General features: G+C 45.2%; 2 protein-coding genes across 2 annotated transcripts in view; both read right to left on the bottom strand.

Annotated features, from left to right (window-relative positions):
* Nucleotides 1–19668, bottom strand: part of LOC143974321 (uncharacterized) — a 60630-nt gene extending 40962 nt beyond the window's left edge. The window contains exon 1 of the mRNA XM_077475570.1: nucleotides 19494–19668. Within this exon, the coding sequence (XP_077331696.1) occupies nucleotides 19494–19506 (13 nt within the window). The 5' untranslated portion in view covers nucleotides 19507–19668. The remainder of the gene's footprint in view (nucleotides 1–19493) is intronic.
* Nucleotides 1–24383, bottom strand: part of LOC143974320 (acetylgalactosaminyl-O-glycosyl-glycoprotein beta-1,3-N-acetylglucosaminyltransferase-like) — a 311622-nt gene that overhangs the window by 197388 nt on the left and 89851 nt on the right. The window lies entirely within an intron of this gene.

The raw sequence follows: 24383 nt of genomic DNA, 5'->3' as shown, positions 1-24383 counted from the left end.
ATTACGGAGAGAGGAGAAGAAGTAGAAGACGAGGCTGGACGGTGAGAGCCTGGAGTGTGGCTTTGTGGGTTCCGTTGCTCCCACTGGGCTCGGTGATGGCAGCTCATGTGCCTTCTTAAGGCAGTCGTCCCTAGGTGAGTGTTGGGCTTACCTCGACTTATGCTTTGACTGCAAAGATTGCAGATGGCAACACTATTGTCAGCAGCGGACACGTTAAAAAAAGCCCACACTGCGGAGCCATGTGCCGGCATCCTGGGAGCCCTAGATGTGACCGTACATGGTTGATGCCTCGCTCCTGATATATTAGCAGTCTGCTTTGTCTCTCCTGTGCAATCTAAGTTCCGCCTGCTTCTCCTCCCTATCTGCTGGTCCATATCTCCCTCTGAACTCCCCTCCTCTTCCTCTTCCTCTCTTGTGGGCACCCATGTGACATCACTAGACACGTCATCATCAACATCACCTTCGCCACCGCTATAATTAGAGATCTCGGAGTAGGCAGCAACACCAGGGACCAACCTCCTCCTTGGGCTGATCTGGGTACTGTCGCCAGACTGCTGAGTGGTGGTTGTTGCTACCTCCTCTTCCTGTTCCATTGCCAAGAGTGGCTGCACATCGGCAATGTCTTGTGATGCATCGGAAAATAATTCCTGTGACTCAAGCGGAGGGTATATGGTGGTGGTGGTGGTGTTGGTGGTAGTGTCTTTGGGGGTGCACACAGCAGAGAGTGAAGAAGAGGGTGCAGATCGAGAGAATGAGGAGGGTGCAGAAGAGTAAGGCTGAGTGAGCCACTCAACCAAGTCTGGTGTGTCCTTTGACGTAATCGAACGCACCTTCTGCAATTTCCCACTTTGGCTCAAGCCTGTTGCTCCTGCCCTACCCCTACCACCCCTGCGGAAGGGCCTGCCTCTTCCTCTGCCTGTCATTTTTTAAATGACCCTGTGACAAATGTCTCTAGAGAAGTGCAGTATTATGTGGAAGAAGGTATATAACACCCTGCTTCAATCTGTCATTTTGGGGGGCCACTTGTCTATCACACCAGTTATAATACTTTTTTTAAATTGCGTTTGTCACTCTTTGTAGTATCGCTGCAGAACCGCTCAGCAGTCACAATGCTGCACAGTGGAAATGCACTATACTATGCTTTCTATATTTGCAAGTATTTTATACGTGTATTACACCCCTATATACTGCACACCAAATAGTACACCTATACCAGTCCTTTAAAGGACCTTTGTGGACCTAATAGTAGCTAGCTAGTAGCTAGTGAATTGCAGACTGCCCCTGCTCCAAACACCAAACTGTCCCTCCCTACACTGAGAAACGACAGCTGCAGAATCGGTCAGCAGCAGTGCAACACAGAAGTGCAGTGCACTATAATATGCTTTCTATATTTGAAAGAAAATATATTATACGTGTACAACCATATATAATGTACACCTATACCAGTCCTTAAAAGGACCTTTGTGGACCTAGTAGCTAGTGATTTGCAGACTGTCCCTGCTCCAAAACACCAAACTGTCTCTCAGTCCCTACACTGATAAAAGACAGCTACAGAATCGGTCAGCACTCAGCAGCACAGCAGTCAGCAGTGCACCATAATATACTTTGTATATTTGAAAGAAAGAAAGTATATTATATGTGTACAACCCTATATAATGTACACCTATACCAGTCCTTAAAAGGACCTTTGTGGACCTAATAGTAATAGATAGTGATTAAACTGACTGTCCCTGCTCCACACAGCGTCCTTTCCCTACACTGATAAAAGACAGCTGCAGAATCGGTCAGCAGTGCACTCAGCAGCACAGCAGTCAGCAGCAGTGCACCAGAATATACTTTGTATATTTGAAAGAAGGTATATTCTAAGTTTTTAACAACCCTATATACTATACACCTATACCAGTCCTTAAAAGGACTTTTGTGGACCTAATAGTAAAAGCTAGTGATTAAACTTACTGTCCTTGCTCCACACAGCGTCCTGTCCCTACACTGACAAAAGACAGAATGCAAAATGGCCGCCAGATCAGGTCTATTTATAAGGTAGGGGGTATGTCCAATTGTCCATGTGCTGAAATGTCTCAATTGGCTGTCCTGTACCCCATGATGGATGTGTCATCATGGGTCAAAGTTCTTCACAATGTAAACGCATATGTCTGCCGCGCAAACAGCGCCAGAAGTCCGCTGTTTGGCGAATCGCGAATGACCAAAATTCGCAGAGAACCGACCACCGGGCAAACCGCAAGGCCATCTCTAGCAAGGATGTGGAATTCCCTTCCACAGGAGAAGCCTGGTGCTGAATGCACAGCTAGTATCCCTAGGGATTTAGATCCAATAGACCAAGCGGTAGTTGAAATATATATATACTTTTTTATTGATTTACAAAATACATAGGTAAGGTAAGTAATGCATATAGCCAAAAAGTACATAGGTTGGACTTGATGGACACTGTGCAGAGAAGGACTGGTTAGATCTCCGCTTTCCTCTATGGGGGGAAATCGGATGAAAATGGACTGTCTGTCCGTTTGCATCCGATCCAATGACGGATGGAAAAATAGGGTTTTCCTCTATCAGTTTCGGATCATAGCAGAGACTGATGTCATCGGATATTCATCCGCTATCCCATAGGGATACATGTATGTCCGTTTTTCATCCGAAAACGGATGGATGAAAAACGGATATACAGTCCGCCCATGTGAAAGGGGACTAGTTCAGAAATTATCAAAGGAGGTAGGGGCAGATGCTGTAACACTGTGCCACAGGGCCACATTTAGGTAGTTTATTTAATCTCCTAAAACGAGAACAGGGATACCTGAATTGGACACGACAAATTGGACCAGATCTGGGGCGCCATCAGACGGGTACAGCCCACACACTTGTAAGGGGCCCCAGAGACTAGAAGGGCCCGGCTGTCTGGCGGGAATGAGAGAAGGCAGGGAGGGGTGTATGAAAGCTCCGTGGCTGCGCTGGCTTTCAGAATGTGTGTGAGTCAGCAGCTGTTGCTGTGTCACTGACATTGGGCTCTTTGCTGCCACCTCTGGTCAATTCCAGCATGTGCACTCCTTGTGTGTTTTGCACAAGAGTTGGGACCAGGAACAGCACCTTCCTAGTAAGGACTAATGTACAACTGAAGAGGAATGAGGGTGGGATGGTGTACATGTTTGTGTGCCTATGTGCATGTGTACTGAGGCTGAGAGCGTACAGGTGTCAGGGGGGCTGAGAGCGTACAGCTGCTGGTTTGGGATGTCTCTTTTGGGCAAAATATAAATATGAAAGTACTGATGACTTATAATGCCGCGTACACACGATCAAACAATCCGGTGGAAAAGTCCGGCAAACTCCAGCCTGCCAAACAATCCCCCCGTGTGTAGCCTCCGGCATACTTTTTTGACCCGAAAGTACGGCGGACTTAGAATGCCGTGTTGCACTCCAATCTTCCCGCCGGACTCGCATTTCGGCGGACAATCCGGCCGTGTGTATGCCAGTCCGCCGTACTTTTGAAATGAGCGGACTTTTCCCGCCTGGAGAAAAGTCCGCTCATTTTGAGCGGGTCTTCAGGTAGGCGGGGCCCGCGAAGGAGACGTCGCTGGCCCCGCCGCCTGGTATGGACTTAAAGGGGAACCCCAACGCCGAAAACAATCGGCGTGGGGGTCCCCCCAAGTCCACAACAGACCCTTGTCCGAGCACGCTACCCGGCCAGCCAGGAAAGGGGGGCGAGCGAGCGCCCCCCCCCCCCCTCCTGAGCCGTACCAGGCCGCGTGCCCTCAACATGGGGGGTGCCTTGGGGAAGGGGGGGACATGCGGACCCCCCACCCCAAAGCACCTTGTCCCCATGTTGATGAGGACAAGGGCCTCTTCCCGACAACCCTGGCCGTTGGTTGTCGGGGTCTGCGGGCGGGGGGCTTATCGGAATCCGGGAGCCCCCTTTAATAAGGGGGCCCCCGGATACCGGCCATCCACCCTATGTGAATGAGTATGGGGTACAATGTACCCCTACCCATTCACCTGTAAAATAAAAGTACAAAAAAACACAACACACGAGATAAAATACTTTATTGCACAGCTCCGGGGGTCTTCCGTCTTCTGGGGTCTTCTTGCCGGACTCCTCCGCTATCTTCTTGTAGCTCTTTTGCTAGCGGAGGAGTCCGGCTTTCTTCCTCGCCGCCGGCCTCTTCTTCTGACTTCGGGGGTCTTGTCCCCCTCTTCGGTTCTTCTGCCGGGCCACCGCGCCTTCTTATAGCTCTTTTACAGGCGGTGGCCCGGTCTTCTGTCGCCGTCGCCGCCGCCTTCCGTTCTTCTTCTTCTTCTCCAGGAGATGTTGACTCGACGATCTCTCCGGCCGCAATGCCAGGGACGCGCTGCGCTGCCACTTATGTAGGGACAAGGGGCGGTGTCACATGGGTTTATGTCACATGGGTTGGTCACATGGGTTGATGTCACATGGCGACAGTCCCAGCATCCTCCGGGACTGTGACATCGTAAGGGGCGGGGTCACCATGTGACACCAACCCATGTGACATAAACCCATGTGACACCGCCCCTTGTCCCTATATAAGTGGCAGCGCAGCGCGTCCCTGGCATTGCGGCCGGAGAGATCGTCGAGTCAACATCTCCTGGAGAAGAAGAAGAAGAAGAACGGAAGGCGGCGGTGACGGCGACAGAAGACCGGGCCACCGCCTGTAAAAGAGCTATAAGAAGGAGCGGTGGCCCGGCAGAAGAACCGAAGAGGGGGACAAGACCCCCGAAGTCGGAAGAAGAGGCCGGCGGCGAGGAAGAAAGCCGGACTCCTCCGCTAGCAAAAGAGCTACAAGAAGATAGCGGAGGAGTCCGGCGAGAAGACCCCCGAAGACGGAAGACCCCCGGAGCTGTGCAATAAAGTATTTTATCTCGTGTGTTGTGTTTTTTTTGTACTTTTATTTTACAGGTGAATGGGTAGGGGTACATTGTACCCCATACTCATTCACATAGGGTGGGGGGCCGGTATTCGGGGGCCCCCTTATTAAAGGGGGCTCCCGGATTCCAATAAGTCCCCCGCCCGCAGACCCCGACAACCAACGGCCAGGGTTGTCGGGAAGAGGCCCTTGTCCTCATCAACATGGGGACAAGGTGCTTTTGTGGTGGGCCGCGCGGCCCCCCCTTCCCCAAGGCACCCCCCATGTTGAGGGCACGCGGCCTGGTACGGCTCAGGAGGGGGGGGGGGGCGCTCGCTCGCCCCCCCCTTTCCTGGCCGGCCGGGTAGCGTGCTCGGACAAGGGTCTGTTGTGGACTTGGGGGGGACCCCCACGCCGATTTTTTTCGGCGTTGGGGTTCCCCTTTAAGTCCATACCAGGCGGCGGGGCCAGCAACGTCTCCTTTGCGGGCTCCGCCTACCTGGAGACGCGCTCGAAATAAGCGGACTTTCCTCTGCGTGTGTGGGCGAGTCCGTTCATTTCAAAAGTAGGGCGGATAGTACGGCGGACTTAGTACGCCGTATTAGTCCGCTCAAAAAGTGCCGTGTGTGGGCAAGTAGCCCGTTCGGAAAGTCCGACGGACAGTCTGGCGGGAAGTCCGCCAGACTAAGTACGTCGGACATACCGCTACGTGTGTACGCGGCTTTATACACTGTTAATTTTCATATATGACGTTGTAAGTGTTAAAACAAAAAGGTGTGTGCACGGAAGGACTTGATGGGATGGCTAGTGGGCGGATTTGGTGGGATGGCCAGTGGGCAGGCTCTGGGGAATGTTGGCAGTCAGAGCTGGGGGGGGCCCAGGCCTAAAGCTGTCTAAGGGACCCCACAGTTTCTGATGGCTGCCCTGGACCAGATGCTTCAACACCTTAAAGAAGAAGGGAGGGGGAAGAGATTACAAGAGAAGTTTAACTGGAATGAGACGAGAATACCCGCACCTCTGGAAAAAGAGGCATACACTGAAGAATACTGAACCTTATATTTAGCTTGTTTTACAATATGAACAGTGTATCTGCTGCAAGCACACAAGAGAAGATGAATTGGTAGAGAGAAGGTAGAGAACAGTGCTTGTCTGGTACCCCAGTCCTCTAATATTCCAAAATACTATAGAATGGTACTCAGCCATCTCCATAAAGAGAAGGGAGTTTTTAGGATCTTCCTCTAATCTAGGGATTTCCGAGAGGCCCTGGTATATGTGTGTAGTCTTCTAAGAGCAGAAGAGAATTTGATAATAGCAGGTAAAGGCATTTGGATGGATAGGGTAGCAAAAGTCTATTGACTAGGTGGCTCTTCAGGGTCAGCAATGCCATAGGTGGCAAGAATTTAGGAAAAACAGATCCCAACAGATACACACAAAAACAATGAAAGTCCATGCACAGTAAATTTTTAGCTGCCAGAAGCCTGACTTCCTGCAGTATTCCATAACAACCAAGTGCAGGTACCTTTAGGTGGATGTTATACAAACCATAGGCTGGTAGTTCTGGACTTAAAATATATTATAGGTAGGGATGAGGTGAACACCCCCTCCCCCGGTTTGGTTTGCACCAGAACTTGCGAACAGACCAATAGTTTGCACAAACTTTCGAAACCCGTTAAAATCTATGGGACTCGAACGTGAGAAATCAAACATGCAAATTTTAAAGGCCAATATGCAAGATATTGTCCTAAACAGGGATTGGGGGACCCGGGTCCTGCCCCAGGGTACATGTATTAATGCAAAAAACGTTTTAAAAACGTCTGTTTTTTCAGGAGCAGCGATTTTAACAATGCTTAAGGTGAAAAAATGTGTTATTAGTATAATATTTCATATAGTGAAATATTCCTTTAAATAAATATTGTGCCTGGGGGGTGTCTATTGTATGCCTCTAAAGTGGCGTGTGTTACCCGTGTTTAGAACTGTCCCTGCACAAAATGACATTTCCAAAGGAATAAAAGTAATTTAAAACTGCTTGCGGCTTTAATGTGATGTCTGGTCCCGGCAATATGGATGAAAATCACTGAGAAAAAAGGCATGGGTACCCCCTCCCCCCAGCCCCTTTGAGTCTTGTATGGATATTAAGGGGAACCCCGTACCCAAATAAAAACAAGAAAAGGCGTGGGGCCCCCAGGCCCTATAGCCTCCGAACAGCAGTATACAGGCGGTCCAAAAAAGACAGGGTCTGTAGGTTTGTTCTTAAGTAGAATCTGTTTGTAATTTTGAACTGGTACACTTTTAAAGTGTAGCTCCAGTCAAACAATCAATTTTTAAGCTTTTTGGAAAACATAGGGAAGGGTTATCACCCTTGTAACCTTTTGTATTGCTGTCTGTGCACCTGTTCAGAAGATTTCACCTCACTTTCTCTCCAAATGACAATTGGATTTTGAACATTTGGGGTATTTAGTGAAACAAGGAACTCTTACAGGACAGAATTTCCCTTCCTAGGTATAGATTTCTTCTCACTTCCTGTTGTCTCCATCTGTTTGAAAGTAGGAGTCATTTGTAAGTTGGATGTTTGAAAGTAGGGGCCTGCCCTATATACTCTGCAGTCTGCAGAAATTTGGGCCTTAGGTGTTGCCACAACACTGTAAGCCCTCACAGTTACTCTTGGTGGGTGCAGGAAAGGGCCCTGCTGTGAACTATTAGATCAAGAATTGTAATTACATGCCCCTATTGAACAGGGGCAGACAAATTGGAACTTAGGCACTGGTGCCACAACACTGAAACCCCTCACAGATACTCTAGTTGGAGCGCAGGAATGAGCCCTGCTGCAAAGTATTGCATCAAAAATTGTAACTACACGCCCCTGTTAAACGGGGGCAGAAAAATTGTGCCTTAGCCACTGGTGGCGGTGCCCAGAACCAAAAATGTTCTTACAAGCTATCAGCATGAGAATTGAGGAGGAAGAGGATAGTCACACAGCATAACAGGATAGTCACTCAGCATCAGCATAGGCAGCCATAAAGGCATCTCACATTAAAAAAAAATTAAATTTATTTGGTTACATCAGCATCAGCTGGTGATCCAAGACTGATTCATTTTTATGAAGGTCAGCCGATCGACCGATTCGGTGGACAGGTGCACCCTGTGATCAGTTACAAACCCTCCAGCAGCAGTGAATGTGTGTTCCGAAAGAACGCTGAATGCAGGACAGGCCAGTAGCTCAATTGCATACGGTGCAAGCTCTGGCAAGTGATCCATCCTCAAGACATAGTAACCCAGAGGATTTTTAGTGGGAAAAGGTGTCCAAGTCTGATCTTGCCCCTAGGTATTCCTGCACCATGTAAATCAGAAGCTGGCGATGGTTGCTGGAACCGATCATGGGGGCTGTGGACTAAAAAATTGTCTGAAGGCATCGGTCAGACAGCCACCTTCTCCACCACTCCTTCTGTGACTGACCGAAGCCTCAGAAACACGTTGTCCAGGAGGACCAGGAATTTGTAACCTCCCAGGCTCTGAAAAGGTGTTGCACAAACCTTTCAAGATAAGATCCGCAACCTTACCCTTGTAACATGGATCAAGGAGGGTTTTCAACCAGTAATGATCCCTCTCCTTGATCCGACGAATACGAGGATCCTTCCCCAGGCTTTGCAGGATCAGGGAGGTCATGCAGCATAGGTTTGCTGAGGCATTCGGTCCGGAGTCCTCTGGGTCACTAAGGATGACATGATCCGCAGCTACCTCCAAGTCCATGGGTTTCTTGGGACTGTAAATGATCCCTTGAAGATTGCTGATTCTGAGTGCTGTCAGGGGCCATGAGAGGTAAGAAAGTCCTCCTCTTCCTGCCTCTGTTCTGCCTCAAGTGCCCTGTCCATTATTCCAGGCAGCGTTTGCTCCAACAGGTGGACAAGAGGGACAGTGTCACTGATGCATGCACTGTCACTGCTCACCATCCTTGTGGCCTCCTCAAATGGTGACAGGACAATGCATGCATCCCTGATCATAGCCCACTGGCGTGGGAACAAAAAAAAACAAGCTCCTCTGACCCTGTCCTGATGCCATAGTCGCATAGGTACTCATTGATGGCCCTCTGCTGCGTGTGAGTTCCACCTGGTGGGCATGTCACAGATTAGGCAGTTCTTGGACAGGTTAAATTCCTTTTGGATGTCAGCCAGCCGAGCACTCATATGACCAGCAGAAATGCACACAGACTTTCCTGGCCTGCCTCAGGACATCCTGTAAGCCCGGGTACCTGCCCAAGAACCACTGCACCACCAAATTAAGGATGTGAGCCAAACAGGGAACATGGGTGAAGTGTTCCTGTTGGAGGGTGGAGAGGAGGTTGGTACCATTGTCGCAAACCACCATTTCTGGCTTAAGCTGGGGTGGCATCAACCACCTCTGAGCCTGCCCCTGAAGAGCTAACAGAGTCTCTGCCCCATTGTGGCTCCTGTCCCCCAAGCACACCAGTGCAAGCACCGCATGGCATCTTTTTGCCTGCGTACTTGCGTAGCCCCTTGAATGCCTATGGAACACTGCTGGTTCCGAGGACAAAATCAGCACAGGAAGATGCCATGGAGAAAGAAGGAGGAGGGGTGGAGGAGGGGGCGGAGGAGAGAGGCGTGTCAGAATCACCACTAGTAGCATTTTGGAGTCGGTGGCGGAACAACCTCCAACACTACTGCATCCTGTCCTGCATCCTTCCCAGCTGCCAGCAGAGTCACCCAGTGGGCCGTGAAAGATAGGTAATGTCCCTGTCCATGCCTGTTGGACCATGAGTCAGCGGTAATATGCACCTTACCGCTGACTGCCCTGTCCAGCGAGGCCAAGACATTGTCTTCCACATACCGGTAGGGAGCCGGAATCACCTTACATGAAAAAAAGTGGTGTTTGGGAACCTGCCACTGAGGAACCGCACATTCCACAATCTCACGGAAGGGGCAGAGTCTACCAACTGAAAAGGCACCAGTTGAAGTGCTAGCAATTTAGCCAAGCTAACATTCAACTGCTGGGCATGTGGATGGCTGGGAGTGAACTTCTTTCGACGGTCCAGCAGCTGGGGCAGGGAAATGTGCCTGGTACAATCGGACGCGTTGGTGTACTGCTAGCAGATTGCCTGCAAGTACTTGGCAGTGACACACCTAATTCTACACCTTCATTCCTCTCAGTGCAGGTTTCTGAGAGGGCTTAAGGTATAGTGGGGTTGGAGATTCCAGCTGATGAGGAGCAAGGAGAGGATCTTTTATGTATGCTTGCCAATGGACTGCATGGCAGGTTGACATATGTCTGGTCAAGCATATGGTGCCCAAGCGGCTGCTGTTTTGGTCTCAAAAAAGGCCCACACCAAAGAAGTATATATATATATATATATATATATATATATATATATATATATATATATATATTATATACAGGCTGAAGTATATTAGAAAACAATACACCAGTGAAATGAAGCTAAACTGTAAATATATATATATATATATATATATATATTTTTTTTTTTCTTTTTTTACACACACACACACAGTGGGGCAAAAAAGTATTTAGTCAGCCACCAATTGTGCAAGTGCTCCCACTTAAAAAGATGAGAGGCCTGTAATTGTCATCATAGGTATACATCAACTATGAGAGACAAAATGTGGAAACAAATCCAGACAATCACATTGTCTGATTTGATTTTTAAAAGCATTTATTTGCAAATTATGGTGGAAAATAAGTATTTGGGCACCTACAAACAAGCGAGATTTCTAGCTCTCACAGACCTGTATCTTCCTCTTTAAGAGGCTCCTCTGTCCTCCACTCATTACCTGTATTGAGGGCACCTGTTTGAACTTGTTATCAGTATAAAAGACACCTGTCCACAACTTCAGTCACACTCCAAACTCCACTATGGTGAAGACCAAAGAGCTGTCAAAGGACACCAGAAACAAAATTGTAGACCTGCACCAGCCTGGTAAGACTGAATCGGCAATAAGCAAGCAGCTTGGTGTGAAGAAATCAACTGTGGGAGCAATTAGAAAATGGAAGACATACAAGACCATTGATAATCTCCCTCGATCTGGGGCTCCATGCAAGAACTCACCCCGTGGGGTCTGTTCGACAGAAGTTGGTTGGGAGTGCTGATATGGCCAAATTACAATCCAACTATGGCCAGTTTAAGTTTGAGTTAACCACTTTTACCAGGCATATCCCCCCCCCCTTCCTGCTCCGGACAATTTTCAGCTTTCAGCGCTGTCGTACTTTGAATGACAATTGCACGGTACCCAAACTTTTTATCATTTTCTTTTGGTGGTATTTGATCACCACTGGGGTTTTTATTTTTTGCTAAAAAAATCTGAAAAAAAATATAAATTTGAGATAAAAGATTTTCTGCTGCTGAGGACGTCTCTGACGAAACGCGTACAGCGTCATTACGCACACACGTCACTTCCGGTGCGCCAGACCCGTTGGAACGCAGCCTGGAACGCACGCCGCGCGTTCAAGGGAATAGCTCTGTGGCAGACCGGCTAGCTGATTACTTGGGCTGAGTGGAAGCTAGCCCAATAACTTTTTTACAAAATTTTTAGCATCAATAAGGTTCTTTCTTTTTGCTTTTGATCTTTTCCCTACGTAGCCCCACTAACAGCCTATGTAAGCCTGGTAAACGGCCCCCTGAGGAGACCACCATTTAACCCCACCGGGGAAAGGGGACTATAGCATTGGGGAAATAAGGCTTTCTAGGACTGAGTACAGCCGTCCTATGGACGCATGGAAAGGGCTGTAGGTGACTTTTGATTTTTATTTTTATTTTTATTTTTACTCTTTATGTATTTTTTACTTTTATAACTTGTGGATTCTTGAAGAAATTCTTTTTCCGGAATCAGTGCTGTATTTTTGTTTTGGTGTTTAAATACATTCCCCCTTTCTTCTTGCTGAAAAGGGTTGTTGCATTTTTTCTTTTCTTTTGATGAGCCGTATATAAATATACATACGGTGCTGTATGCTGATGTATGATTTTTAGACTGCATCTTGCATATAAAAAATCCCCTTTTTTTGTAGAGCATTGTAAAAAATGTTTTTTTGGCAATAAAGTATTTTTTAAGTGACTATTAGCCTCCTACTATTTCTACATAACTAAAAATACCTGCTCTTAAGAAGAATTTCAGATTGTTCTCCCCTCTCTTCCCTAAATTTAATCAAAAAATACTACACTATGAGGGAATCTTTTTTCCTTTGAGGAACCATTAGTGGATACAAGGACTCACCTACACCTTCAATAAAAACCCTGAGAAGGACCTACTGAAGACACAAGTGGATGGTGGAGTCTCCGGACATACGGGATACAGATTAAAGGCGTATAACCCCTTAGGGGGTGAATGGATCTGGTGAGTGGGGACCCTTGAGGGGGAACAAGCACGAAAGTCACCAATAAAAGCGCAGGCACTCTCACGAAAGTCACCTTTCCTGTATTCTGAAGAGGCACAATTGCACACTGATATATCTGATAGAAGACTCACTGTGGACTGAAATATTTTTATTTTTATGTTTTATGATATTTCTATGATATATATATATTGTTTATCCTCTATAAATATTGTTTGCATTGTTCACATCTTCATAAGCTTTTTGGATTGGTGTCAACATTTTATTGGATGTAAACATATCTCTCACGTTTTTTATATATTTTTTTATATATTCATTTTTTGGTAATGTATGAAGAAATCTCTTCTTTTTTCCTTTCACATGAATTAATGTAGGGGAATTTAGTGAATCTATTAATCAACACAAGTGATTTGTATGAAAATCGCAGGCAGGTTTTCTTCCCTATTTTAGGGAGGGGCCTTTATACTGCGAGTCAGCTGGAAGTTTTTTTGGGTCTTTTATTTTTTTATATATTTTTTATATTTGTTACTTTTTATTATTTTTTTGACTTTGGTCTTAGGCTTCTTGGTTTTGACATTAGAGGTTGATTAGTCATATAATGTACCGTATATACTCGAGTATAGGCCGACCCGAATATAAGCCGAGGCCCCCAATTTACCCCCAAAAAAACTGGCAAACTTATTGACTCGTGTATAAGCCGAGGGTGAGACATGCCTGTCCATCCCTGTGTGTGTGTCCGTCCATCCCTGTGTGTCCGTCCATCCCTGTGTGTCCGTCCATCCCTGTGTGTCCGTCCATCCATCCCTGTGTGTGTGTGTGTCCATCCATCCATCCATCCCTGTGTGTGTGTGTCTCCATCCATCCATCCATCCATCCCTGTGTGTGTGTGTCTCCATCCATCCATCCATCCATCCCTGTGTGTGTGTGTCTCCATCCATCCATCCATCCATCCCTGTGTGTGTCTCCATCCGTGTGTGTGTGTGTGTGTGTGTGTGTGTGTGTGTGTGTGTCCAGCCTACCTTTGTCCCGAGCCTCCGTCCCGTGCCTTGCCTCCTTGCCTCCGTCCCGTGCCGTGCCTTGCCTTGCCTCCTTGCATCCGTCCCGTGTCGTGCCTTGCCTTGCCCCCGTCCCGTCCCGTCCCGTGCCGTGCCGTGCCGTCCCGTGCCCTCTTCGTCGGCGGCCATTGTAAAGTTCAAAAGCTGCGCCGCCGCCTTCGCCTGTGATAGGCGGAACACTGAATTTCCCAGCAGCCTGTGTTCCGCCTATCACAGACGTCGTATCATCCTCGTCCGTAGTACGAGGATGATACGATGTCCGTGATAGGCGGAACACAGGCTGCTGGGAAATTCAGTGTTCCGCCTATCACAGGCGAAGGCGGAGCCGGAGGCGCGGCTTTTGAATAGAATGGCCGCTGTCTGTCTGCTCGACACGCTGATCGAGCGGGCAGACAGCGATGACTCGAGTATAAGCCGAGGGGGGCACTTTCAGCCTCAAAAAAGAGGCTGAAAATCTCGGCTTATACTCGAGTATATACGGTAAGTTATCACTTTCTATATATGGTTTTGATTAGAATTTCTTGGCTATTAATGAAATTATATGTAAAATAACACAAAAAACAAGTGGCACTAGTTCACTTAGTAGAGGCGATATAAAGTGGTGTGGAATCACCCTTTGTGGAGTCCTAGGTGTTGCACAAATGGGATGTAGCTGAGATATAACATTGAATACGGGTTTAATTCACGCAGTTCTTGGGGACAGGTTAAGGTGATTGATATAAAGGTTTTGAGAAATTTAATAGTTTTATTGAAAATAATTAGTTGGAGGTAGCGCCAATTACCTATAATTAAGAATCAAAAGATTTTCTTTGTTTCTGTTATAGAATTTAGCTTTCTCCTTCACTGATGGGCACTAATAAGGTGGCACTGATGGGTACCGATGAGTAGGCACTGATAGGCGGCACTGACAGGTGGCAGTGATGGACACTAATAGATGACACCAATAGGCAGAACTGATGAGGTACTGACAGGTGTTACTGATGGGCACTGAATGGCACTGTTATGGACACTGACAGGCGTTCCTGAAGGGCACTGAATGGCAGCTGATGGGCACTGATTGGTATTGTTGTAGCACTTCTCATGGGGGCTGCACTGATAATGTGCTGATTATCAGCGCAGCCCCCCCCCCCCCTCTGACAGGGAGAGATGCCATTCGGCTCTCCCTGTCAGCGCAAGCTGAGGAAAACTGTTTACCGGCACTTCCAGGTGCACGCTGTGATTGGTCACAGCTAATCACATGCTAAGGAGCCTTGGTCAGAGGCTCCTTACCACGATGCGGGGTGTCAGAGTAACACACAGTTCCACTGATCGCCAATCTGGATAACTGAACCACTGCCTGGCCGTCATTCTACTATAGGCCGAGCGGAAGTGGTTAAAGTTGGAAATTAAACTGTCTGCAAGTAGAGATTTTAATTGGAAGTAACAATGGATAAGGTATAGTTTCAGTAAGGACTGTAATAAATACATTTTATTAGACATTTGGAAATAATTTGGTTTGTCTAATTGAATTGTAAATATCAAATTTTTGGTTAGTTAAATTTTAAGCTTTGGCAAGCAAAAATATGGTGCAAACAATCCCATTTATATGGTGCTATCAACTTAACTAACAAGGGTCTATGAGCCTATATTGTTCGAGCTTGCCTGTTCCTTGTTCCCAGCTGTTCTCATTAAACCTGCTTCATTGAAGATCCTGTCTGGTCTGATCCTTTATTTTACTTCAGTTTGTACATGCCTGACTCATTTGTAGCATTAAGGGGTTGTAAAGGTTCGTTTTTTATTTTCTACATAGGTTCCTCTAAGCTAGAGCATTGTTGGTTCACTTACCTTTTCCTTCGATTTCCCTTTTAAATGTTTTTTTTCTTTGTCTGAATATCTCACTTCCTGTTTCTCCTCAGTAAACTTCTCACCATCATCCGAGTTGGTGGTTAGTCAGCCAGAACAGCTTACTGAACAGCTTACTGAGGAAGAACAGGAAGTGAGAAATTCAGACAAAGTAAACAAAGAAAAAAAAACATTTATAAGGGAAATCGAAGGAAAAGGTAAGTGAACCAACAATGCACTAGCTTATAGGAACCTATTTAGAAAATAAAAAACGAACCTTTACAACCCCTTTAAAGCATATTTTTGTTGGAAGAACAGCAGCAGATCTCTTTCTATACTGTGAACTATATACCATATGCATTGTACCTGTCTATCCACTCTGTGGCACTGTAGTGTGTATCTATGATAATGTAATCAGAGGAAGTGTAGTAACTAATGTTCCCTAGCTCTGTCTGGGAATCTAAATAGAGAGAAGATGGAAGTTATCAGAAAATCTCTGAAATCTTGGAACAATTCCATATGCAAGATGCAAAGGAAGTGGAAACTCCTATGGAACTAGGCTATCAAAAGAGCAATGAAGCAGAAAACTTGCTATCCAACAATTATAGGCATCACAGAGCAATCGGTAAGCTGCTGTATATTGCCACTGTGACAAGACCAGACATGTCACAGCAGTGGGCATACTATGCTCTCAGCTCCTTGTCAGCGTGACTGGGACCCCGTAAAAATATTGATGCAGTATCTCAAAGGAACAAATTCAGATGAGATTACCAGCAACATCAAATCCAAAACTGGTGGGGTATGTGGATGCTGATTGGGCCGGGGACTGCACAGACTGCAAATCCACAAGTGGATTCATCTTCCAGTATGGGGAAGGAACCATAAGTTGGTATAGTCGAAAGCAAACAACTGTCGCTCTATCTTCTACTGAAGCAAAGTACATTGCAGCAGCACACGCATGTCAAGAAGCGATATGGATTTGTCAACTTTTTGTGGGATAGACATGTTAAAACCAATTCCCATTTTTGAAGACAAACAGAGATGTATAAAGCTTACACAACCAGAAAGGGTCAATCCTAGGACCAAACGCATCAATGTCAAGTATCACCTACTGAGGGACAATCAAGAGAAAGCTGTTATGGACATTTAATACTGCCCGTCTGTTGAGAAGAGGTGTTGGAAGAATAGCAAGATAGCTTTCAATACTGTGAACTATATACTGTATGCATTGTACCTGTCTATCCAGCAGGTGGCACTGTAGTGTGCATCTATGGTAGTGTAATCAGAGAAAGTGTTATCTCTCTCAGTATATGTAGTCATGCTGTAAGATATGTTCAGCTATTTCTCCATAAAAGTAAAGTTTTCTCTGCTAACAAGAAGCTTCCAGCGCATAATATCAATACTCTGCGTAACAATTGTGTGGGTAAAATGCCTGTAGCATATGCATGGTTGCCAACATTGTAAAAATAATAATTATAGGGACACTTTGTAGGCGGAGTCATATTATAATTAGGGACAGGGCATTCATTTTGTAAGTGTGACATAGGGAAAGAAAAATGTGGTTGGGTTTAAGCTAAATATTGGACGCGGCTTAAAGGGGGCATGACTCAAATGGGGTGTGGTTAGAGTCTGAAATGAACGAGGCGTGGAAGGAGAAACAAAGGGAAGAAGAGAGAGAGAGAGGAGAAGAGAAAAGAAAGGAATGGAGGGACAGCAGTCCCAGATCCCACACCACAATGGAAATATGTGTATTTCAGAAAGTTTAACAATCAGCAGATAAAGATACTCCAAACACCTGGTGTTAGCACTTCAATCATCCCGGAACCATGGTTGTTATGGTGTCAGGATGATTGAAGCGCATTATTACTATTATTACATTGTAATATAAAATGAAATAGGTCAACTCACCATAATGTAGAAATCAGTGGGAGCCCTGAGCATGTCACTTGCCACGTTGCCTGCCACCAGATGCCATCAGGTGTGCCCAGCAGAGTCCCTCCATACACCAAGTGCCCCCCAGTGGGGCGCCCTTTACATCAGGTGCCCCCCAGTGGGGCACCCTTTTCATCAGGTGCCCACGCAGCGGAGTCTCCGCCACCATTATAGAAGACCTGAAGAAAGGGGCAGAAGGGAACAAAATAGAGGCAGAGCTGGTCGAGTGGCTGTCAATAGAAATTGAGCTGCCTCCCACCCCCGCCCTGCGGCCTTTCCCACAACAGATCAGATAGTCTGACAGCGGGGTGGGGAGTGGGTGGCAGCTCAATTTCTATTTGTAGTCACCCGGCCCGCTTCACCTTGTTTGTTCTCCTCAGCATTACTTCTGGTCTTCTGTAAAATGGCTCCACAGGCCGCAGAGCTCTAGCAGCGGCAAAATTGGGAAAACACAGATTTCACAGGACATTTCTCAGGTAATGATAAAGATGGGAAAAGGGTCTAAATCCTGGGAATGTCCCAGGAAATTCAGGACAGTTGCCACATATGCATATGTGTGCTGTGTATACAGTGAGTAGGATAAGGTTTTATTTAACCCAGGGGTTGACAAATTTGTTTGGAATCTAGGCGCCAGCTAAAAAAGTTAGGAGCCAGGTCGGTAACGGCAATCTGGACCTATCCCTGGCCTGACATGGAGACGAGTGATGGAAAGATGGCGCCCCCTCCCCCACCTGTCTCCAAGTCATTGCCCATAGTTCTTAGAGGGACATTTATTTTTATTTTTTCAAATGACAATTTTTATTTTATTTATTTTTTCAATTGCATTTTAGTGTAAATATGAGATGTGAGGTCTCTCTGACCCCCCGGATCTCATATTTAAGAGGACCTGTCATGCTTTTTTCTATTACAAGGGATTTTTACATTCCTTGTATTAGGAATAAAAGTGACAATTTAAAAAAAAAAAAAAAAAACTGTGAAAAAAAAAAATAGTTAAAATAAGAAATTTTTTTTTTTAAATGCGCCCTGTCTCGCCAAGCTTGCGTGCAGAAGCGAACGCATACGGGAGTAGCGCTGCATAGGAAAGCGGTGTTCAAAACATGCAACCTGTCGAATTTTAAACGTCGCCTATGGAGATTTTAAAGGGTAAAAGTCACCATTCCATGAGCGGGCGCAATTTTGAAGCGTGACATCTTGGGTGTCAATTTACTCGGCGTAACATTATCTTTCACAATATAAAAAAAATTGGGCTAACTTTACTGTTGTTGTCTTATTTTTTTTATTAAATAAATAATTTTTCCCCAAAAAAGTGCGCTTGTAAGTCCGCTGCACAAATACGGTGTGACAGACAGTATTGCAACGACCACCATTTTATTCTCTAGGTTGTTAGAATAATATATATATATATATATATATATATATATATATATAATGTTTAGGGGTTCTAAGTAAAGGGGAGGAGATGGGCGGGCAGTGAAAGCTCCATTAACACTGCTGGCTGTCATACCAACAGCCACCACTAGAGGGTGCCAGAAGGAAAAATAGGACCGCAGAAGGCCTCAAAGCCGTGGCCTCAATTACTGGCCGGCGGCGGCGCGGCCCAACGCGATAACGCCGGGGGTGGGGGTTGCACGGAGACAGGATACCCCCAGCTGTGCTTCCCCAGGTGCCAGGTCGCTAATTCTAGTCGCAAATGTGACCTGGCGCCCGGGGTTTGTCGAGCCCTGATTTAACCTTTTCCTAATAATCGCCTTCTGCTGTTAGCACAATGTGGCCACACCCACCATGTGGCGTGCTAAACTTGCCACCTTATTCTACTCTTCTGGGTTCCAACAGGTGCCCCGGGTCTTCCATAATCCTAGCAACACCCCTGGTGATACAACTGCTTTAGAGGCCAGATGCTCTGCTCTGCTTTCATGTAATGTTTTTTGTTGTATTGCACAGCATTAGGTTGTTATTGTTTTGTAGAATGCTGACTTCTGTTTATTATTATAAAAAGGAGAACAGTTTGGGACTTTAAATGAGGCGGTGACCTGGTAAGGTCCAGTGCCTCCATCCCTGTCTAAATGAAAAAAGAAGGAGAAGGAAGTGGGACTTTGAATGAAGCACGCAAGTGTTAAAACAAGCAAATGTATTACATATGTCAGTATTAAGGTACAAATGGTAGTCATGATTCATTATAAAATCAAAAACAATACATAAAACAAAAAGCAACACCATTGCATAAAGTTCATATTACGTAATACACATATTTGAGGCATATCCTATGAGACACATGATGGATTAAAACACGGCATATAACAGGTCTACGTGTTTCATGGATTGATCCAATCTTCAGGAGCATGAATGCGAGTTAAATTTATGATGTAATATAATAGAAATGGTTCTTATATGGTCTGGCCCTATCAAAGAAAGGAGAAGATAAAGATAAGAAAATATTGGACTATAGAGACCCCACTCTCACCTGCGTGGTTCATTCAAAGTCCCACTTCCGTCTCCCTTTTCCTGTTTCTTATTAAAAAGTTAAGCTGCCTGTGGATGGTGCCAAGTTAGCAGGTAACCATATTGTTCAGACAGACTGGGTCTAAGGAGGTATTTTAATGCATAAAGCGGGATTTGAAACAGAACACCTGATAAATGGCAATGTTTGTTAAAGTCTTAAGTCAGGCACGTAGACATAGGAAAAACTTGATTTCCTATGCTAAAGTTTTTTTTTGTGCTATACTTTATTACTTTTTATGGTTTACTAGACTTCTTAGAAGCACAATATTACTTTCATCATCTCAGTGTGTCAGGCAATTAACACCCTGTCTATGCTTTACAGGAATTGTGTGCTGTATGCTCTGTAATAAACCCTGACTTGTATTTGCTGATGGAGTACTTGAACTCTTGACCCGGATTACACATTTTTTTTCCATGTGGTGGCCTAAGTGTACCTACTGACGCTTATACGCTTTTCACTGAGAAAACATTGTACAAGTGTAGATATAAGAATAGCAAATAACGCAGGTGAGCAAAAATACTTTAAAGGCTTAAAGTAGTATAGTGATACCCCCGAAGGAGCTGCTTAAAGCGGGGTTCCACCCTAAAGTGGAACCTCCGCTGATCGGAAACCCCCCCCCCCCTCCGGTGTCACAATTGGCACCTTTCAGGGGGGAGGGGGGTGGAGATACCTGTCAAAGACAGGTATTTACACCCACTTCCGGGCATAGACTCCCGTGGGAGTCTACGCCATTTCCTGTCCTGCCGCGCTGTCTGCTGGGACACACACGGGTCTCAGAGACAGCGCGGAGAATTCCTATTGTGCTGCGCGACTCGCGTATGCGCAGTAGGGAATCGGGAAGTGAATCTGGAACCCGGGACAGGTGAGTGTCCATTTATTAAAAGTCAGCAGCTGTAGTATTTATAGCTGCTGGCTTTTAATTTTTTATTTTTTTTGGTGGAATCCCTCTTTAAGTTTGTTCAGTCCGTTACGCTGCCTCTTAATCCCAGGAATGGCCTCAGCCCCTCTTGCACACCTGCCAATGTGATTAATAGAATACCACAGTAATGACACACTGACACAGTTCAAGTATTAACATTTTCTTCAATTTACTTAGGCAGTAAGAAACTCAAAATGGTATTGTCAACCAGATCCCGGACAAACAACCAGGATTTGGTTGGAGTGATTTCTATAGTGCTCAAACAAATATGCAAATAGACAGCATCCATACAGTCAGGGACAGATAATCTGTAAATACCTTCTTCAAAACTATAAGTGCTTAGAAATAAAAGTCCAACATTAGGCGCTCATTCCACTATGTTGCTGGCATAGGAGTAACCAAACCGTCACAAGGGAGGAAAATGGTGCACTAGGCGAGATGTATCCATGTGGGTCTACTTGATTGAAAACATCAGAGAAAAGTAGATAAATACTTCTTACCGGAACAGTTGGACCCACACAGTCATATGACGGTTGGATCTAAAGGGCTTGAGGTCACAGTCTGGGACCAAGGAGTATGAGGAGAGAGGTCTGTTGAGCTGATAGAAGAGCTCCAGGCAGTTGAAGGCTCGATGTTGGATCCTTTCAGATGGAACGTCAAAGTAATCAAGCTCGAACGCAGCCCGTTATACCAATACTCCAACCTCCCCCGGATGGGGAGGGGGGTGTTGTGAAGTATTAAACCAAAAAAATGGAGAAAAAGAAAGAAAGGCTCCACATGGTGCGGGTCAAACGATATAAAAAATATTGGTTTATTGAAGTCAAAAGGTAATTAATGACTTGGTGATCACATAAAAAGCGAAATAAAGTTAAAAGCAATGTGGGGTGCCAACAGCTCGCCCGACGCGTTTCGACATAGGTGTCTTCAACTGGGGCATGTTGGGACCCACCACATTGCTGACAAATATATAGAGAATGAGACAGAGGTTCCACCTAACAGGAGGCGGGGAATCCGATCACAGACAACCTCTTAAAGCTACAGTGAACAGTTTAGTCAAATCAGAGTATACTTATTCAGACAGTGTAAACAAATACAAATAACATCTAAAAATGTCACTCATACAAACTATTAGATGGGTATTGGTAACAATAAAATCTAAAAAATATATGAAAGATATGCCACCATGCTCACGTGTGAGTAGCACTACATAGATTATATTGTTCATAGCCTGATCGGGTATATAGATGCAGGAAGGTTCAATTCACTTATAAAGCTTATACAGAGAACACATCCAGCACCAATGCAGAAAGGTCAGACATGCGTTGTTAATTGTACATGAATTGCATTGTACCTTCACCTGAAACTGCCTGTTTACATTTGCATTATTCATAGCCTCATTAGACTCATAAGATGCAGGAAGGTTCAATGCACATATAAAACGTATATAAAGAGCGCATCCAGTTCCAAAACATAAAATCGGACATGCATTACCAATTATACATAGGCTGCGTTTTACTCCCCCATATACAAACTGATTTATTTGTATTATGTCCTAAATAGAGCTGTTGAAGTCTCAGTAATAATGTCCAATAGAGATCTGTCATTATATAATGTAGATATCTCTTACTTGTTGTGCTGGCAGTGTATAACCTGGAAATATGCATGAGTAACCATAGTGACAATTCGTACGTGATGATCAGTCTTTTTAAAATTAGTTCAACACTGAAGGTGTGTTTACACCTAACTCCACTAATACTGAAGTTGGTGGTCTCTTCACCAGACTCAAGAACGTGATGGTCTCAGAAGTTCACATTCAATGGGACATCGCCTTCTTGAGACAATATATTAAAGAGAAAATGGTCCCTCGGGGTTTACGTTGGGACATACATCCCCAACAAGGAGAGGTTGAGTTTGATGCCTGGTTCATCTTTTTCAATGATATGGGTATTAAACTGTTAAATTTCTTGATAGATAAGAAACAGGCTAGGTTACCCCTCATTGACAAAGAAATCAAAGATATCAAAGAAAAACTTACACCAGCATTGGGCACACCAGAGTACAATACGTTATCCTCCAATCTAAGAAACCATCTGGAGAAAGAGGAAAAAGATCAACGTATTAAAAAACAAAAAAAGTATAATCGTGATGTTAACGATTATAAATCCAATGCTGTTTTTAATTGGCAGAAAAAAATTGGTTTAGAACCAGGTAATGATCCAGCATCAGACATTATGCAACCTGAGGCTATGGAGACGGAAAGAAGGTTAATATATGAACCTCCTCCACCCCCGCCTAGGTCTAGTGGACCTCCCAGAACAAATGACTATGTATGCAGATCCCCTGCCCAAGTCCAATACCCCAATCACCAGGGGAAAGGCTCCAAACCCCGGTATAAGGGTAAAGGTAGAAATAATCAGAATCACGGCCCAGATAGGCACCATGGAAATAACAATGGTGGCTACCAACACACTCCCCGTGAACACAGTAGAACTCGGAGGGATGACAATTATAGTCATAGTAGGGAAGATTACCCACATAGCACTCCTATTCGTACCTACAATCGTTACCTACCCCTCAGGGATGAGGATCACCATTTCCAACGTGACCCTCCCCCTTACATGACTTACAATGATGAGCCTCCATTCAGACCCCCATATAACCGTAACTACCCACCAGGGCCCCCTCATCATCAGGATTTTCACAGGGATTCCCCCACACGTGGAGGAAACCAAAAACCAAACGAGGCACCAGAGGGGGGAGGCGCATCCAGCATAAAAAGAAAAAGGACACAGTAGGCGCGGGCATTTTTAATTTAAGCACAGCAACATTATCAGCGAGTGAAAAATGTATTCTAGATAAGGGTCTTAAATTCGTCCCACCCAGAAAACTTAACAAATTTAACACATTTATTGATGTGCACAAGTTCATCCGTAAGTTACATATTCAGAGACACTTTTTGTCTCTCCCAAGTACAACTAATAAGATCTCTAACTCCACAACAGTTAGACATTCTGGTTTGAGCAATCCATCCTTGTTCAACCCAGGTATTTTACCTCCATCTATCAATGTTTTTAAAAATCTTGTTTTAAATGATTTAGACAAGCTACCCATAAAAAGGACACACCATGACCCTTCTATAGCACAGGGTCTTAAATCTTTATGTGAAAGGAAAAATCTCATCATCCGTCCTGCAGACAAGGGTGGGGGCATAGTGGTTTTAGATAAATCTCGCTACATAGGGGAAATGAACAGATTATTGAGCGATGTCACCACCTATAGCCCCCTACCAGGGGACCCTACCCTCAAATACAAAAAAGCACTCATACAGATCCTAGACGAAGGTTTTTCTCTGAGTATTCTAAATAAGAAAGAAAGAGAATTTTTGATCCCACTGGCTCCACGCATTCCGACAATATACCAACTCCCTAAGATACACAAGGACTCTGTGAATCCACCTGGCCGCCCTATTGTGAGCGGTATAAATTCCATCACCTCGCGAATAGGGAAATACATAGATTCCTATTTACAGCCCCTAGTAAGGAATATACCTTCCTACTTACAGGACACAGGTGATACAATCCGACTACTTGAAAATATAGAGTATCATGACGATCTCATTCTAGTCACAGCAGATGTTTCTGCACTATATACTTGTATCCCACAGGATTTAGGTCTGAGAGCTGCTGAACTGTTCCTCTCCAGGGATTCCACACTTTCTGTGATACAGAGGAATTTCCTTATGCAACTATTAGAGTTCGCTATGTCTCACAACTACTTCTGGTTCCAGGGCACTTTTTATACCCAGAACAGAGGGGTTGCCATGGGGGCCAAATATGCACCCAGCCTGGCCAATTTGTTCATGGCCCAATGGGAGGAGGATGTCGTCTATGCCCTTAACAGGCCTGAATTGGTACTGTGGGCTAGGTATATAG

Source organism: Lithobates pipiens, unplaced genomic scaffold (assembly GCF_037356315.1).
Source record: "Lithobates pipiens isolate NorthernLeopardFrog02 unplaced genomic scaffold, aLitPip1_a1.2 Scaffold_13, whole genome shotgun sequence".
NCBI classification, from domain to species: domain Eukaryota; kingdom Metazoa; phylum Chordata; class Amphibia; order Anura; family Ranidae; genus Lithobates; species Lithobates pipiens.
Note: the sequence above shows the minus strand (reverse complement) of the source record. Positions and strands in the feature narration are given on the sequence as shown.